Source organism: Macrosteles quadrilineatus, unplaced genomic scaffold (genome assembly GCF_028750875.1).
Source record: "Macrosteles quadrilineatus isolate MER2022 unplaced genomic scaffold, UCM_ALF_1.0 Scaffold_2__2_contigs__length_208266976, whole genome shotgun sequence".
Lineage (NCBI taxonomy): Eukaryota > Metazoa > Arthropoda > Insecta > Hemiptera > Cicadellidae > Macrosteles > Macrosteles quadrilineatus.
In genome coordinates, this window is record NW_026542595.1 from 15,090,436 (window position 1) to 15,108,675 (window position 18,240).

At 37.8% G+C, this 18,240-nt stretch overlaps 1 protein-coding gene across 2 annotated transcripts in view; it reads right to left on the reverse strand.

Moving 5' to 3' along the window:
- Positions 1–18,240, reverse strand: part of LOC128985715 (inactive pancreatic lipase-related protein 1-like) — a 94,364-nt gene that overhangs the window by 38,411 nt on the left and 37,713 nt on the right. For both annotated transcript variants that reach the window (XM_054405519.1, XM_054405520.1), the window contains exons 6-8: positions 10,147–10,315; positions 4,202–4,277; positions 2,015–2,135 (exon numbers count right to left, since the gene is read on the reverse strand). In XM_054405519.1, coding sequence (XP_054261494.1) covers positions 2,015–2,135; positions 4,202–4,277; positions 10,147–10,315 — 366 coding nt within the window. The remainder of the gene's footprint in view (positions 1–2,014; positions 2,136–4,201; positions 4,278–10,146; positions 10,316–18,240) is intronic.

Consider the following 18,240-nt stretch of genomic DNA (forward strand, 5'->3'; position numbering starts at 1 on the left):
AAGATGATAGTGAGTGGGTATGGGACAGCCCACAGAAAGATGCTTTTCAAAAGTTGCTCAAGATGGTCCAAGAAGCTCCAACATTAAAGTACTTTGACCAGACACAGAGTTGTGTTGTGCAATGTGACGCCAGTCAATATGGCCTAGGTGCTTGCCTCATGCAGCAAGGTAAGCCAGTTGCTTATGCTTCAAGAACATTACCATAAGACTGAACTTGCCTACACACAAATTGAAAAAGAGTGTCTAGCTATTGTGTTTGGACTTGAACGCTTTGAACAGTATTTGATGGGACATAGAGATGTTATAGTTGAATCCGATCACAAGCCCTTGGAGGCAATATTCAAGAAGCCATTGATTTCAGCTCCTAAGAGACTGCAAAGGATGCTTTTACGACTTCAAAAATACAGCTTCTGTGTACAATACAAACCAGACACATCAATGCATGTAGCAGATTTTCTGTCTAGATCGCCTCTTACAGAAACCGGCAGAGAAACAGTTGACGACCTAATTTTTCAAGCAGAGTTGGAGAACATTAACGATTTAGACAACATAAATATTACCGATGAGAGGATCAAGGAGATAAAAGAAGAGTCAAGTAAATGCCCTGTTATGAATAATCTTGTGGACACGATTAAAAAAGGGTGGCCTGAGAAACGTACTCATGTTCCTCAAGAACTACAGGAATACTGGAGTGTTAGAGATGAATTATCAGCGGTAGATGGAATCGTAATAAAAGGAGACCGTATAGTAGTTCCGCGTTCTTTGAGACCTGCCATGCTTAAAATTCTACATTCTTCTCACCAAGGAGTTTAGTCGAAAATGGCAAACTGTGCTTACCCGCAAGACGTGTTGCAACTATTGTTGTTTTCTGAAAATTGTTCGCATTTAAAGAAAAACTTAGGTTTTAGAAAAAAACTTAACCCTTAATTTGTCTTATACTTTTCTGGTGACTGAAGTGTTTTTAAAACACAATGAAACACTTTTGTGCTGGTCATTCCACAAACATTACCTGGACTGCACCTCACGTATCAAACGTTTTCTGCTGTTCCTCTGCCATTTTAGGCTGCTTTTATAGTTATAAAGTCAGCTTTATGCATGACTCACCTGAGCGGCAAGCGGCATTTAGGCGAAAATCGGTTTTTACTTGGAACCATGAGCGGCGTTGCTTACCGCCGCTCGACGCTCAGAGGTATCGTGGCCATCCTCAACAAATTTACAAGCAATTAAATGAGACCCGATGTCAGAGCTCACGCCGCTCTTGTATCGTACCCGGGGCCTATAGGTACATTCAAATGTTTTAATTTACATCATATAAAATTTTCACATTGATTACTTGATAAATATTTTTAATTTAGCTAATTAACTTATCTATAAATGTTTTATTCAATCCCAGCAAGGCTCTCAGTCTCCCAGTATAGTGAGACAATGGGTCAGTTTCAGTTAGAATGAAAAAATAATAGTAATAAACATATATTCCATCAATAATTACCTCCAGGGGCCCATTTCATAATAAACTACAAGTTACAAGTTACAACTTGTAACTTGTAATTTCCATAAGATTTGCATTGGGCGATCAGCTGATTTACTAATAATATTAGTTTGTACTTTATTATGAAATGGGCCCCAGGTGACCAAGTAGCAATCAATTAATTTTGTCTTGTGGAGTGGTGCATTAAATGCTGGTAAACACTGATGTAGAAATTTCCACAGCACAGTGCTTAGCAGCAAACAAACAACTGTATTTTTGCCCTATTTGAAGTATTGACATGCTTTTCTCCTAATTAATAATGTTTGCATTAGATATATATTCATCACCAAACTGTTTGCTTGTAAGACAAACTTTTCTGCATCTATAAATGCATGTATTGTGTTGTAAAAATGGTGTTTATCATTGAAAATGAATAAATGAAAATATTCAGTACTTACATAATCAGTTTTCTCATAAAAATTTATTTATTGCATGTCCACTATTGTTCAATAAAAACTACAAAGCTAGTTGAAATATATGACTTACTGCAGTAGGGTGCTTTATCACTGGTCATAAAGAAGTATTTACTTCCAGGTAAACCATTTCCTTTTAGAGATTTGAGTCCCATTACAGCTGCTCCGACACCTCTAGAAGAGAAACATTCTCCCTGTTGAAAAAAAGTGTATGTTCATTTGATTATACAAAAGGAAACTTGGAAACAGGTGGACAGGGTTTTTGTCACAGCTAATTTGAGTAAACGGCTGGGCGTAGAAACTTGGCAGGGGTGTCCTAAGAATGGTCTTGGTCTTTAGATGAGCCATCAAAAGAGAAACTAGGTAAATTCCCTTGGGGCTCTGCCCCAGAGGCTTTTAAAGTTCCCTCAGCAGATTTGTTTACTTTACGGCCATATGGGCAATTTTACACTACTTACTGAACTACTAAATGCATGTTATGAGCATTTACTTAATCTGTCAACATGAAATGTTTACATTATTATTTATGACTAGCTGTGTGCCCGTTCTACGCACGGAGATCTTATCGTAGTTAGTTAAAACCTTCTTATATTAAGCACAGCAGTTGGTTTGCATACTTTCAGATAGATATAAGATGACCCAAAATTCTGTCGAAATGCTAAATGAATCGGCTTGCTATATGAAATGAAGTACTATAGACGATTTAGAATGGTAATTTATAATAAAAATTACCAAAATAGGCCACGAACCACTGATACATAAACAACGTTTAAAGCGTTTGAATAAATTTAAGTTTCCCAGCCGTATACAACACAAAGAATCTCTGGTTCCTGACCTGGATGGTGCCTAGTTATTTAATTTAATTTACGGTTACACTATATTATTCCACTTGCGATTAATTAAATCCTTTATGTAAGGAAAACGTTTTTAATCTCACTTGGATGGGATTTGCCTTCAAAACGTGATCGGAAATGGTTGCGGTATTTGTAAACAACATTTGTAAACATATCAGGGACAGCTAGAAAAAATAATCTTGATCCGAACAGCTGTTCGTTATTTCATAGATGATTACGTGATAAAAATTGGACGAAAACTTGACAAAAATCGCACAAAACTGCATTTTTGAACGTCCGTAATTTTATTTACAAAGTAGTGGGGCCATATTTTAATAGCTAAAGACACTCTCGCCAATCCAGTGAATTCATTAAAATGACTTGGATCTTGATAGGTACTCTCGTCTTCCTGGAGAAGATTGCGTAAAATGCCATCTTGAGTGTTACAGACAGACAGAAAGACAGACAGAAATTTGGATGAGACTTGTTTCGGCTTCTTTAATGTATAAAACATAAAAATAACCTAAAAATTTATGATTCTGAACAATGTACAGGCAAAACTCTAATTTTATTTATATAGATTTTAAAATTGATTTTCCACTGCATGTTAAGTTTTTTAGAGTTTGAATTAAATGATGAATTTATGATAGATACGGTACGTTTTATTTAATTTTTTTCAAAAATCTATGTTTTAATGAACTTATAAAATGTTGTATTATGAAATCACTGGGACATAAGGAACAGATAATTATTCCTTATCGGGTTAGATTATATTTATTTTAGGGGTTGGTGCTTGCCTTTTTTGGTCTACTTTCAATAACCATATAACATTACATTCAAGAAAGAAAGTCAGAGGTTTGTGAGATTATTAGCATAAAAGTTTTCAATAATCAGGTAGAAAATTGTGTCATAGAATAAAAGCCATGCAAGTGTAGATGAGTACGTTGAGGATGTGAGCTGTGTTCAAGTTTTTACCACGGAGTATGTTTAATCTATGGTTTTGGTGAAGTAAGTTAGGTGAATTGAAGGCAATTCAGGTATTAATTAAATAAAACAGTGCCATCACATCTCATCTCTTTTGCATAATTTGTTGCCAACAAAGCCGGACTAGGTTATGGATGTGGTTCTGCAAATGTTCAAGATTTGTGTCCAAATTCACTACAATTATGGTCCATTCCATCCACAAAATACATGCACAACTTTATGTGATCCATACGGCCAAGGCAATTGACCCTTGCATATCAATAAAGTTCAAGTTTGACAGCAACATCATGGCACGATTTCACAAAACTACGCCAGAAGTTAACCATTCAACACTCATCTTCACTCTGTGACTCCGGTCACTGGTCACTAGTGTGTCGGCATCGTAATAATAATATAATCTAATCATATTGATTGTGAGGTGTTTAAATCTTAGTGTAACTTACCTTTAGGAAAGATTGGTATGTAGCACAGGGGTGTCCAATATATGGACACTCTCCATTTATTGACTCAATAAAAAGTCTGAAACCATAAGATACATAAACTGATGATTTAAATTGAGCTACCATTTATTATAATCCTAAATTTATGGTTATACCTATTGAAAATGTTTAAATTTAAATCATCATTGTGATATTTTAACCCTTAACTAACTTAACGTTAGAGCTCTGAAAAAAATCTAAACCTAATTATCTCAGGTTTAAACATATTATGTCATATTAAAGAATAGAATAATAATAAATATTGTGCTGATGAAGAGTTAGACAAATCGTTGTAACATTTTCTTTAAACGTAGATTTTTTATTTATTATAAATGCTTGAAAAATGTAATATTTAATCAGCTCCTTGGTAATTGTTTGTAACATTTAATATAGGTATAACCAACATTTTATTTTCAAAATTTTACATTATTAACACTTAGCAACGTCACAAAATTAAATTAAAACATTCATCACTATTGAATTTTATCCTCCTGATCACATTTAAATACTACTAGCTGTAACCCGCGGGCTTTGCCCCGTTTAACTTCTTAATTTTCAAGATGATCTCGTTTGCATGGCTCAGTCACGTCCTGGTTGAAGTTCGTTCTCTACGCTCACTCACCTTTAAGTTGGAGCTCGTTCGCTACGCTCACTCACCTTTAGGTTGGAGCTCGTTCGCTGCGCTCACTTGCCTTCAGGTTAGCTCGTTCGCTACGCTCACTTGCCTTCAGGTTAGCTCGTTCGCTACGCTCACTTGCCTTCAGGTTAGCTCGTTCGCTACGCTAACTCGCCTCCGGGTTGAAGTTCGTTCGCTACGCTCACTCACCTTTTGGTTGCAAATTAGTTGTTGTCATAAATGTAAAAGAAATAATAGTGCTGCACCCTGTTGGTAATCCTTGTAACTTTAATGCTATTGAACATCATAGAACAGAACCAACTTGTTTAATTGAAACAGCTGTTAAGATTCATTAATTCCATTTCTCATAAGGTTAACATGGGAAACTCCAGAGCCACTGGGGCGGAGCCGATTGGACGGATCGCGAAATTGATGGTGTATAAACCTATTCCATGACATTCTACACGTATGTACCAAGTTTCGTGGCAATCGGTTCAGCGGTGTCTGAGTTTATCACTGCCAAACAAATATATATACAAACATCCTCTTTTATATTTATAGATAAATTGGTGTAAAATACCTGCATTAATGCGAACTAGTGCGTTGCGGTATGGCAACCGGTTTCGAGTCACATGAGAGTCATCCTCAGGCCAGTCAAGATGTCTTGTCCCTTCACATGAGGGTCGTTAAATGATAATTATTAATAAATAAGACAGCACGCACATTCACACATTTAAATTTGAACATTTATGAGAATGACGGTAAAAAACAAAGACAATACTGAAGCCCAAATACTATGATCACCACAGATCTCAATCGTATCTATTGCGCTAAACACGACACAGCTCACTAGATTAATACCTAAAATTGTTAACACAAACTATATTATTCCTACTATCTTCATAAAATATATCAAATACACGTAAATTAATTGGTAAACTTTATTGTAGAACTAATTCAACACAAAAGATAAATGTAAACAATAACAGATAAAAACAACAATAATCATCTGATTATTTAAGCATATGGCAATCCTTCCCCCTATTAAGCTGATCTTAGTTGGTCGCAGTGTCTCTTAAATAACCGCCCGTCTTCTGATTTAACGAGGTACATCACATGCCCAAGCGGCCTTTCTACTGTTCCTGTTGACCACTTTTCTCCTGAGATGTTTGAGTAATTTCTCATTAATACACCTTGTCCCTTTGAGAAACTTCTTCTAGTTATAACTTGATTTTTATTTTGCGGGGTAGGTTTAATCTCAACCATTAAAGTCCATTTCGGTTCTTATGTTTCTACCAAACATGTAAAGTATGGAGATTGTCCTGTCACCGAATGGTGTGTCTTCCTTAGATGTTTCAAATCAAATCAAATCAAATATGCTTTATTGATAAAGTACAGTTTTGTACATTGAATGGCGTCAACTAAATCTATCTTACAAAGAAGGCAGGGAAGAAAGATTGGATGTCTGAGGACACGTGGAAAAAGTGGAAGACAGAAGAGAAGTTAAGAATAAGATAAATGTCATCTAAATTCAAATACAATATATCTCAAGAACCCCTCAAGGGAGAGGAAACCCTAGGCGAGTTACCTCGTTTGACACCTAGAAGCATCGGTCCACCCAATTAGTTAATCTAGTGAACCCACAGTTCTGGTTGAATCCGATCTTGAACCTAAACAAACACGTATAACAAACACGTATAGGAATACTTTAAATGATGTTTTAGGCTTAAAGAAGGCAGGGAAGAAAGATTGGATGTCTGAGGACACGTGGAAAAAGTGGAAGACAGAAGAGAAGTTAAGAATAAGATAAACTCTTGCAAGACCAGAGAACAAAAGAGGGATATGAAGATACTCTATAAGGAAGCAGATGTAAAAGTGAAGAGAAGTGCAAGGACTGACAAACGAAAATGGATGAGCAAACTGGCGGAGAAGGCTGAAGTGGCATCTAGGAAAGGAGATATGAAAGAACTATATAACATAACAAAAAAGTTGTCCAAAGAGAAAAATTAATGTAGGTAGACCAGTAAAGGATAAGGAAGGTAATCTTTTAACAAGTGATCATGAGCAGATGAAGAGATGGCATGAGTTCTTCAGTGGGCTATTTGAGACATCGGAGGATGATGGAAATGTGGATGAAGGTGACCTGGTGGGAAACATAGAAGGAGAAGAAGAAGAAAACATAAATAAAAATCCCCCAACGGAAGATGAGATAAAACAAGCGATAAAAGAAACAAAAAACTGGAAAGCTCCGGGGTGTGACAACATTGCTCCAGAGGTTATAAAGGCAGCACCAGATATAGCAGCAAAAGTTTTAAAACCACTGTTTGAAAGAATCTGGATTGAAGAGATTATTCCCCAAGACTGGAAAGTGGGATTTCTTTGTAAATTATCTAAGAAAGGGGACTTAACAAGGTGCGAGAACTGGAGCGGTATATCCTTGCTATCAATCGTTGGTAAAATGTTTTCAAGAATAGTATTAAATAGAATCAAGGATGTAGTAGATAGGAAATTAAAAAAAGAACAGGCTGGCTTCAGAAGAAATCGCTCATGCATTGACCAGATCAACACAATGAGAATAATAATCGAACAAATGAATGAATACAGAGTTGGTATATATCTGGTTTTTATAGACTTTATGAAAGCCTTCGACTCTATTAAAAGGGACCAAATCTGAAGAGGATTGACAAGACTAGGAATCCCTGGAAAAATAATTATCCTAATCAATGAAATGTACAAGAACTACAGTTGTAAAATTATACACAATGGACATTTAAGCAACCCGATAGAGGTAAAGCTAGGGGTGAGGCAAGGTTGTGTCTTGTCACCAACCCTCTTCCTGTTTGTGTTGGACCAGGTGTTGAGGAACATAAGTAGGAGAGAAGCAAAGGGTATTTCCTGGGGTCTACAGCAGAAGCTTGAAGAACTTGCATTTGCAGATGACATCTGTTTCTTAGCCCACAAATTCAGAGATATGGAAGGAAAACTTGCAGTTCTTGAAAAAGAAGAGAAAGCTAGAGGGTTGAAAGTCAATGTCCAAAAGACAAAATCAATGAGGATCAATCCAGTAAATAACAATATGTTTAAAATGGCTGGAGAAGAGATAGAGGAAGTGGATTCTTTTACATATTTAGGGAGTGTGTTGTCAAAAAATGGAGGGGCAGATGATGATGTAGTGGCCCGAATCAAGCATGCAAATGCTGCATTTGTTCAACTATACCCAGTTTGGAGAGCTAGGGAAGTATCAACCAGAACAAAGATAAGAATATTTAACACCAATGTAAAGTCAGTTTTACTTTATGGATGTGAAACGTGGAAAGTCTCTCTAGCAATCACAAACAAGCTTCAGGTATTCGTGAACCGGTGCTTAAGAAGAATCTTAAGAATCTATTGGCCAGAAGTAATCTCTAATAAAGATTTGTGGACAGCCGCCAAAGAGGATCCCATACATATACAAATTAAAAAACAGAAGTGGCAATGGATAGGACACACTCTGCGCAAGGATCAAGACGCCTTAGAAAAACAGGCCTTGAGCTGGAATCCCCAGGGACAGAGGAGGAGAGGAACACCGAGAAAAACATGGATAAGATCAATTGAATCCGAAATTAGAGAGGCGGGTATGAGCTGGAGAGAAGTAAAGGCATTGGCTGCTAATCGTGTCCGTTGGCGCTGTTTCGTAGAGGCCCTATGCTCCGCTAAGGAGTGACAGGAAATAAGTCAAGTAAGTCAAGTCTGGTTGAATCCGATCTTGAACCTAAACCAATCGAAATTTTCTTGGCCAGATTTTGCAATTCAGGCAGAAATAATCCTGCATGGATCCATACGATTAGCAGATGTAACTTTTTAAAGACTTGCCTGCTTTGAGAAAATTGTACAAATAGTTTACACCATACCTAATGAGGTTTGTTTTCTTAAATTTTGTACATTTAACATAATTATGAAAAGCATAGTTTTCAAGCAAGTGTTCTGCATTCAACTATCTCAAAACATTGCCAGAAGTAGTTGTTTGTGCGTTTTGGACGTTTATTGCTTGTATTGATTTACTCTAAATATTAAGTTACGCAGTTTTTGAGAAAGCATTCTGAAATTTTTCTTATACGACACTGTTATGTGAATTAGGTATTTTTTTGTAAAACAAAAATGCAAAAAATACTTTATATCCTTTTTGGGCAATAATATAACCCAAGTCGTTGCCAACACAAGAATCAATACTACAAGTGTGTTGCCAACATGATGATATTATCAACAATATTTCAAAGTAAATAATAATAAAGCATTGTACATTTGTACATAATAGCCTATTTAGATAAAAATATTGATTTGAGAATACCTAGCTATTTAAAATTGCAGAATCATGTACAGTAGTTGTTTTAATTTCCAATAACATAAGACAAATGTTATTTGTTATAACCTTATTTAGCTAAATAAATCAAATCTGTAAAATACTGTACCTATTCGATCAGTGGCCGTTGCCAAATTGCGACTTATTTGTGCACTTAAGACTTTCTCTGTATTATTTTATCATTGGTCATCATTCAATTTTTTTTCCTTTATACTGTGTTTAGGTCGTGGCTTGATTTTAACATGCTATGAATCTTTGTTTTGTTTACATTTACGTCGTTATTTTGTAACCATCATAGCAACTAACAAGACCAATGTTAAAATTTACAAATTTTGAGTTACTTTGAAATTATATGGGTATTAAATTAAATTGAAATTGGTTTTATCTAAACCTTCCAAAAATTTTTCAAAACAACCTTAGTAAGTTTGGCTAAAATATGATCAGCCGTTAATGAGTTAATGTGTTAGAAAGTTTGCAGCCGTTAATGAGTTAATGTGTTAGAAAGTTTGCATTGAATTCGATCTTAAAGAGCTTCCCTTCGCTCCGCTCAATTATCTTTGATTTTACCAACATAAATGTTAAAATTTAAATGTGTGAATGTTGATCTGTCTTATTTATTAATAATTATTACCGTTTCACAACCTTCATATAATGCAACAAGACATCTTGACTGGCCTGAGGATGACTCCCATGTGAGTCGAAACCGGTTGCCGTACCACAACGCACTGGATTGCACTAATGCAGGTATTTTACACTAATTCATAGTACAACTTTCAATATAAACTAAACAATAATTGTGATACCATGCATTACTCCATAAAGAGATTTAAGGCAGTATAGTAACATTACTTCCAGTACTTACTTGCACATTTGCATGTTATGGGTTACAACCTTCAGAATTTCAGAACTAAAAAAATAATATCATAACTAGTAGCATGTAAAAAAATTAATTACCGTATAGCTCTGTTATGGTTGCATGCAACAGCTACTCTTGCTGCTTCTTCTGTGTTTTCCCTGATTAAGGCCAGAGGTGTTAGAGTCTGAGAAACATCACAACCAGGCTGGTCACGCCCGTTGTTGGGGTAGAAATCTACATGACCACACGGATCACTCATACCATAGCCTACAATAGAGTCAATCATTAGGGACTGATAAAGTGTCAACTGTCTGAGAAACATCACAACCAGGCTGGTCACGCCTGCTGTTGGGGTAGAAATCTACATGACCACAAGGATTACTCATACCATGGCCTGCAATATAGTTGATCATTAGGGACTGAGAAAGTGTCAACTGTCTGAGAAACATCACAACCGCTGGTCATGCCCGTTGTTGGGGTAGAAATCTACATGACCACACGGATTACTCATACCATGGCCTGCAATATAGTTGATCATTAGGGACTAAGAAAGTGTCAACTTTCTGAGAAACATCACAACCAGGCTGGTCACACCTGTTCTTGGGGTAGAAATCTACATGACCACACGGATCACTCATACCATGGCCTGCAATAGAGTCGATCATTAGGGACTGAGAAAGTGTCAACTGTCTGAGAAACTTCACAACCAGGCTGGTCACACCTGTTCTTGGGGTAGAAATCTACCCCAAATAATAATAATAATAAATAATAATAAATAATAATAATAAATAAATAATAAATAATAAATAATAAATAATAATAATAATAATAAATAATAAATAATAATAATAGATCTTTCACCTGCCTGTAGCTTGTGGTTGTGACTGAGTCCTACCTGTCGTGTACGACTGACATTTTGTGAGGCATATCCTCGACTTTGGAAGTAGCCTCGTCCTGGGAGGTGAAATACCTAGCCCCCAGAGTTAAGGTAAATGCTCCGTGTTGGTATCGGCATTTTCAAGTTGGCCACAGACATGGACGACTGGGCATTGGGTCCCAGTGACATTCCTTTATCCAGGATGGAGGGGTGTTTAGCTCTAGGAGAGATGGAAGTACATCATAATCTCTAACCTACCTGTGTCTGTGGTTCTTTGGGCTTCGGCCTGCTTGTTGTGTGCGACCAGCATTCAGTGGGCAAATCCTCGACTTTGGAAGTAACCTTTCCTGGAGGTGAAAACGGGCAAGTACCCGCAGCTCACGGGGACACTCAAGGGCAACGTAACTTTCCGCAGTGTGAGGGCAACGGTTTGTAGGTACTTATGCAAACCAATCCCTGTCTCTGAGCACGGACGGTATGGTTATCTTGAGTGTGGGGGGTTCTTCCCGGAACCTCAATTGAGTCAAGGGTGTCGCCACCTCTGGTGGATAGGTTCATCCGGGTGGGTCCCACTTCTATACCTGCCTCCTTTTGGGAAACCCTGATGGCCTGGCAGTGATGTTGGGTCTGACGGGCAAACGAAGTAGATCGGGTGCTGGGTCCGAGCCCGCCAGGGGTATCTGGGGATCTATCGCTCTGGTTATCTCTGGTTTCCCAGCAATGGGTAAGGCCTCGATCGGGCAGCGGTGTAAATGGGAGGTTGGGGTTCCCCCCGTCAGCGTGCTGACGGTCCCCTTCCTCCCGGCTATTGATGGCGGGTTCTGCCTGTCAGGGATTAGATAGGTCCCGAGTGTTGCTTGCACTAAATGCGTCGGGGCGCTCTACCATGGACCTCTAGGTCTCGACCTAGTGGAACCCAGGTGGAGTGACGCTTAAACAAGCAGCCGGAATCCCTGGTTAGGATTGAGGGGCAACCCTCCTTCCGAAGGGTCTGCTTCGGCAGCCGGCGAGCCTGATGACCTTAAGTCATCCGCCCATGATGTGCTAAAGGTTGATGCGTAAGCTTCGGCCTACATCATGGGGCCCGGGTATGTCCTAAAGGATAGGTACCGGGTATGCAGTCAAGGGGCTTCGGCTCTCATGACAAAACGAAATGGAAAAAAAAAATGGTAGAAATCTACATGACCACACGGATCACTCATACCATGGCCTGCAATAGAGTCAATCATTAGGGACTGAGAAAGTGTCAACTGTCTGAGAAACATCACAACCAGGCTAGTCACACCTGTTGTTAGGGTAGAAATCTACATGACCACACGGATCACTCATACCATAGCCTACAATAGAGTCAATCATTAGGGACTGAGAAAGTGTCAACTGTCTGAGAAACATCACAACCAGGCTAGTCACACCTGTTGTTAGGGTAGAAATCTACATGACCACACGGATCACTCATACCATAGCCTGCAATAGAGTCAATCATTAGGGACTTAGAAAGTGTCAACTGTCTGAGAAACATCACAACCAGGCTAGTCACACCTGTTGTTGGGGTAGAAATCTACATGACCACACGGATCACTCATACCATGGCCTGCAACAGGGCCGTCGCGTGGTTTTTTGGCGCCCGGGGCGGGATGTTGCCAGGCGCCCCCCCCCCCCCAAAAACAGAATGAGTGATGATGTCGCTATCTTTGTTTTAATCCCCAAAAACAGACACCTAAAGGGATTGAATCACCTTACAAAAATACTAGAGTTAGGAATCTGGGATTGATTATTAGGGATAAATTACTTAAATTTTGTACGGAAATCTTTTTTAATTGATGATAACCAAATCCCAAAATATGTAAGAAAATGTTAAATGTATAGCAAATTAAAATTAATGCAATGTATGCAAAACCTCAAACCAAACCTACTCTGAATAGAATTGTTATACAGATTAAGAGAAAACCACGTTATCACATTTAGATATGAGATCCTAAACATTAAGTGTAAATAACTATTAATCACTCATCAAACTAAGCTGGCAGCTCAGCTGAGACTGCCGTAGGAGAAAGGAGTGATTGGGGTAGGGGTTGTTCCCAAGGTCGACCGTCGGCCGGTCGGGCGAATTAAAAATAGAATACGGCAGCTACGTGTACAGAGCAACACCGCGAACCGCAATATTAAGATAATTAAGACATTGCAATATATTAAGATAATTAAGGTGGGACAGAGCCTTCAACTCCACAGTGGAGTTGATTGTTTAGGCTATTATTACTAAATTTAATTCAATACTATATTGATATTTAATTTGGAAAACATTTCAAATTATAAAGTGATTGGTATCAAATAATATGTATTTTTCAATAAAGGCATACAACGTAATATTCAACATTCAGTTACACACACGAATAATAGAACTAGTATTCGTGGTTATACATAACTTTCCAAAATACGTTTTCTGTGGTTATGTGCATCTTACTTTTTTTTTATTTGTTGCATTACTTTTGCCGCGGCGCCCCCCCGACCGCGGCGCCCAGGGCGGTCGCCCTGGTTGCCCCACCCACGCGACGGCCCTGGCCTGCAATATAGTTGATCTTTAGGGACTGATAAAGTGTCAACTACTGTCTGAGAAACATCATAACCAGGCTGGTCACGCCCGTTGTTGGGGTGGAAAGCTACATGACCACACGGATCACTCATACCATAGCCTACAATAGAGTCAATCATTAGGGACTGAAAAAGTGTCAACTGTCTGAGAAACATCATAACCAGGCTGGTCACGCCTGTTCTTGGGGTAGAAATCTACATGACCACACGGATCACTCATACCATAGCCTACAATAGAGTCAATCATTAGGGACTGATAAAGTGTCAACTGTCTGAGAAACATCACAACCAGGCTGGTCACACCGGTTGTTATGGGGTAGAAATCTACATGACCACACGGATCACTCATACCATAGCCTACAATAGAGTCAATCATTAGGGACTGAGAAAGTGTCAACTGTCTGAGAAACATCATAACCAGGCTGGTCACGCCTGTTCTTGGGGTAGAAATCTACATGACCACACGGATCACTCATACCATAGCCTACAATAGAGTCAATCATTAGAGACTGATAAAGTGTCAACTGTCTGAGAAACATCACAACCAGGCTGGTCACACCGGTTGTTATGGGGTAGAAAGCGACATGACCACACGGATCACTCATACCATAGCCTACAATAGAGTCAATCATTAGGGACTGAGAAAGTGTCAACTGTCTGAGAAACATCACAACCAGGCTGGTCACACCGGTTGTTGGGGTAGAAAGCTACATGACCACACGGATCACTCATACCATAGCCTACAATAGAGTCAATCATTAGGGACTGATAAAGTGTCAACTGTCTGAGAAACATCACAACCAGGCTGGTCACACCGGTTGTTGGGGTAGAAAGCTACATGACCACATGGATCACTCATACCATAGCCTACAATAGAGTCAATCATTAGGGACTGATAAAGTGTCAACTGTCTGAGAAACATCATAACCAGGCTGGTCACGCCTGTTCTTGGGGTAGAAATCTACATGACCACACGGATCACTCATACCATAGCCTACAATAGAGTCAATCATTAGGGACTGATAAAGTGTCAACTGTCTGAGAAACATCACAACCAGGCTGGTCACACCGATTGTTGGGGTAGAAAGCTACATGACCACATGGATCACTCATACCATAGCCTACAATAGAGTCAATCATTAGGGACTGATAAAGTGTCAACTGTCTGAGAAACATCACAACCAGGCTGGTCACACCGGTTGTTGGGGTAGAAAGCTACATGACCACACGGATCACTCATACCATAGCCTACAATAGAGTCAATCTCTTAATTCTTCTTGGGCTTCTAAATAATAACTACACAAAGTAGATTTAAAAGATTTATTTTGATAATAAAATCAACAGACTACAGAGCACAAAGCTACATTTTGGAGATGACACGGAAGTAGTAGTGAACAAGAAGAAGTCACATGAGCTTAGCTTAGAGTAGTTTTACATAGACCTACAGAGTAGTCTTACATAGGCCTACAATGGTAAATATAATATATAGCCTATGTATATAACATCTCCCCCCTAAAAATAAGGATTGAGAGTTCATGAAAACAAAATTGAACACACAATATTTACAAAACAAAATTAGTCTTCAAACCTTATTGGTTTTTTAATTACTCTTCCAAACCTTGTTCGGGATTGAGATGGGTTAGGGGTTGCGACAGGAGTCAAGCTAGTTTGGTTAGGTGTTGAGGCAGGAGTTAACCTAGGTGGAACAATAGGCCTATCAGTTTCATCATACAACTGAGTCATTGGATCTTCACTTGAAACTAAAGGGAATTTGTTAAAGGATTTTCTCAAAAATACCCTATTTCTTCTTAGTTCATTACCATTACTAGACTTAACTATATAGGATCTTGGTGTCTGGTGTTTTCTTATAATTAATCCTGGTTCCCAAACCTTTCCTGATTTTACCATAACATTATCACCTTTTTGAAAGGGAGGTAGCTTATGTGATCCTCTGTCATAATAAGCTTTTACAACTTTTTTGTGACTTTCTAACTTTGATTTAATCTCTTTACTGTTTACACGAATAGGTTTTAACACAGAACTAGCAGTTGGTAACGTTGTTTTGACTACCCGACCTAACATTATTTGTGCAGGTGACAATTTTGTATCTTTTAAGGGAGTATTCCTGTACAACATTAGAGCTACGTTAATGTCTTTCTTAGAGTCATTACATTTCCTCAACATATTCTTAGCTACTGAGACAAATTTTTCAGCAAGGCCATTTGACTGAGAGTGCAAAGGACTTATAGTAACCAGTTTAAAATTCCATTCATCCGCAAATTCTCTAAACACGACACTTCCAAAAGGCATGTTATCAGATACTAAAACATCTGGTGAGCCAAATCTAGCAAAAATTGGTTTAAGTACATCTATTACATTTTTTGCTGTTTTACCATTTAACAAGCACAATTCAAACCATCTACTGTATGAGTCTGCAACAACCAAATAATCATTATTACCAAATTGTAAGATATCAGCACTTATTCTTTCCCATGGCCTTGATGGAACAGGATGACTTAACATAGGTTCCTTAACATTACTTCTCCTAAACTTTTCACAAGTTTGACACTTTAGAACAAAATCCTCTATATCTGTAGACATATTAGGCCAGTACAACACTTGTCTGGCAAGAATTTTACACTTTTCTACACCTAGGTGGCTTTCATGGATTTTCTTCAACATACTCAATCTAAGTTTAGTTGGCACTATTACTTTGTCATTAAGAAACAATAAACCACCTTCATAGTTAATATCATGTTTAAGATTGAAATAAAACTGTACATTTTTAGGACACGCATTTTTGAACTTGGGCCAACCTAATAAGTGATATTTTTTTAACATAGTCATAGTTTCATCTTCATCAATGGCTTTAATAAATTCTTGTTTCCTTTGTTCAGACATAGCCACATATTTACTAATAGTATGTACAACAAAAGAAAATTCTGGATCATCAGTAACAGGGTCTTTCAAATAAGACCGAGACAATGTATCGGCCATAAACATCAATTTACCAGGTACATACACGAGTTTAAACTGATACTTCAAAAGTCTTAACAATAAACGTTGTAACCTAGCTGACACTTTACAAAGATCTTTTTCAACTATAGAAACTAATGGTTTGTGATCAGTCTGTACGGTAACTAGCCTACCATACGTTAACTGATGAAAACGTTCAAAGCCAAAGACAATAGCAAGTAACTCTTTCTCGATTTGAGCATAACGGGTCTCTGTATCAGTTAATGATCTTGATGCAAAACCTATAGGGTGACCATTTTGAAGCAAGCATGCTCCGAGGCCATCTTTTGATGCGTCAACCTGAAGGGTTACTGGTTTAGAACTATTAAAAATAGCTAATGCTGGGGCAGAGACTAACTTACTCTTTAACTCACAAAATGATTTCTCATGTTCTGGGTACCATTGCCAATCAGTATCATTTTTAGTTAAGTTGCGCAAAGGTGCTGACAAAGTCGATAGGTTAGGAATATACTGTGACAAATACTTAGTCATACCTAAAAATCTTAACAATTCTTTCTTGTTTTGGGGTCTTTCCATTTCGACAATAGCTCTCACATGTTCTGGATTAGGCCTAATGCCATCACTTGAGACTAATTGACCTAAGAACTTAACCTCAGGGACTTTGTACTGGAACTTAGACAGATTAAACTTAACATTTTTTTCCCTAGCTCGGTCAAGTACTTTTTTCAAGATCATGTCATGTTCATTTTCATCTTTAGCAAAAATAATAAGATCATCAAAATATATTTCACATCCTGAAATATCCCCAAATATTTCTTTACAATGCTTTTGAAAGATCTCTGGTGCTGAGCACAGGCCATAAGGCAAAACATTAAAATAATACCTACCAAAAGGAGTATGGAAGGTAGTTAACAATGCACTACTTTCACTTAGCCTAAGATGCCAAAATCCTTCTTTCATGTCTAACACTGAAAAAACTTTTTTACCATGTAGCTTACTTAAAATTTCATCAGATTTGGGAATCAGATAGTGCTCTCTTTTGATATTTTTGTTCATTTCCCTAGGGTCAAGACATAGACGCAAATTACCATTAGGCTTTTCAACAATCACAAGATTTTGAACCCATTCAGTTGGTTCTGAAACTTTAGAGACTATACCCTGCTTATCTAGCCTATCCAAAGTGCTTTTTAACTTTTCATTTAAACTTAAAGGTATGCGCCTAGGTGGAAAGATTCTCGGTTCAACATTTGGCTTTAGTTTGATTTCAACTTTGCCTGGAAATTTTCCTAGACCTTCAAATACATCATGGTACTGATTTACAATTTTATCTTTAGGATTTACAAAAATACTATTTACATTTACAACAGGCTTACAACTAATAGGCACTCTTTCAATTAACTTCAGTTTTACACAGGTTTCAAGTCCTAGTAAAGGAACAGAATTGACATCAGCTACTACAAATTCAACATTACTGACATTGTTCGCATTATGAGAGGAACAGTTAAGTAGTACTTTACCAATAGGTTTAACTTGAGAGTTTTGACCAAACCCTACCAATACAGTTGGTGTACTCAGCAATTTAGGCTTAAAGAGCAAACTATTAAAAGTTTTCAAAGGTAGCACATTAGCTTCCGAGCCTGAATCTAATTTAAAAGTAACCTCATCATTTTCACTTAAAACAATAGTTTCATACCAAGCCCTATTATTTAACTTGTTAGGCTTTGTTAGACCTTGTACAGAATTAACATTC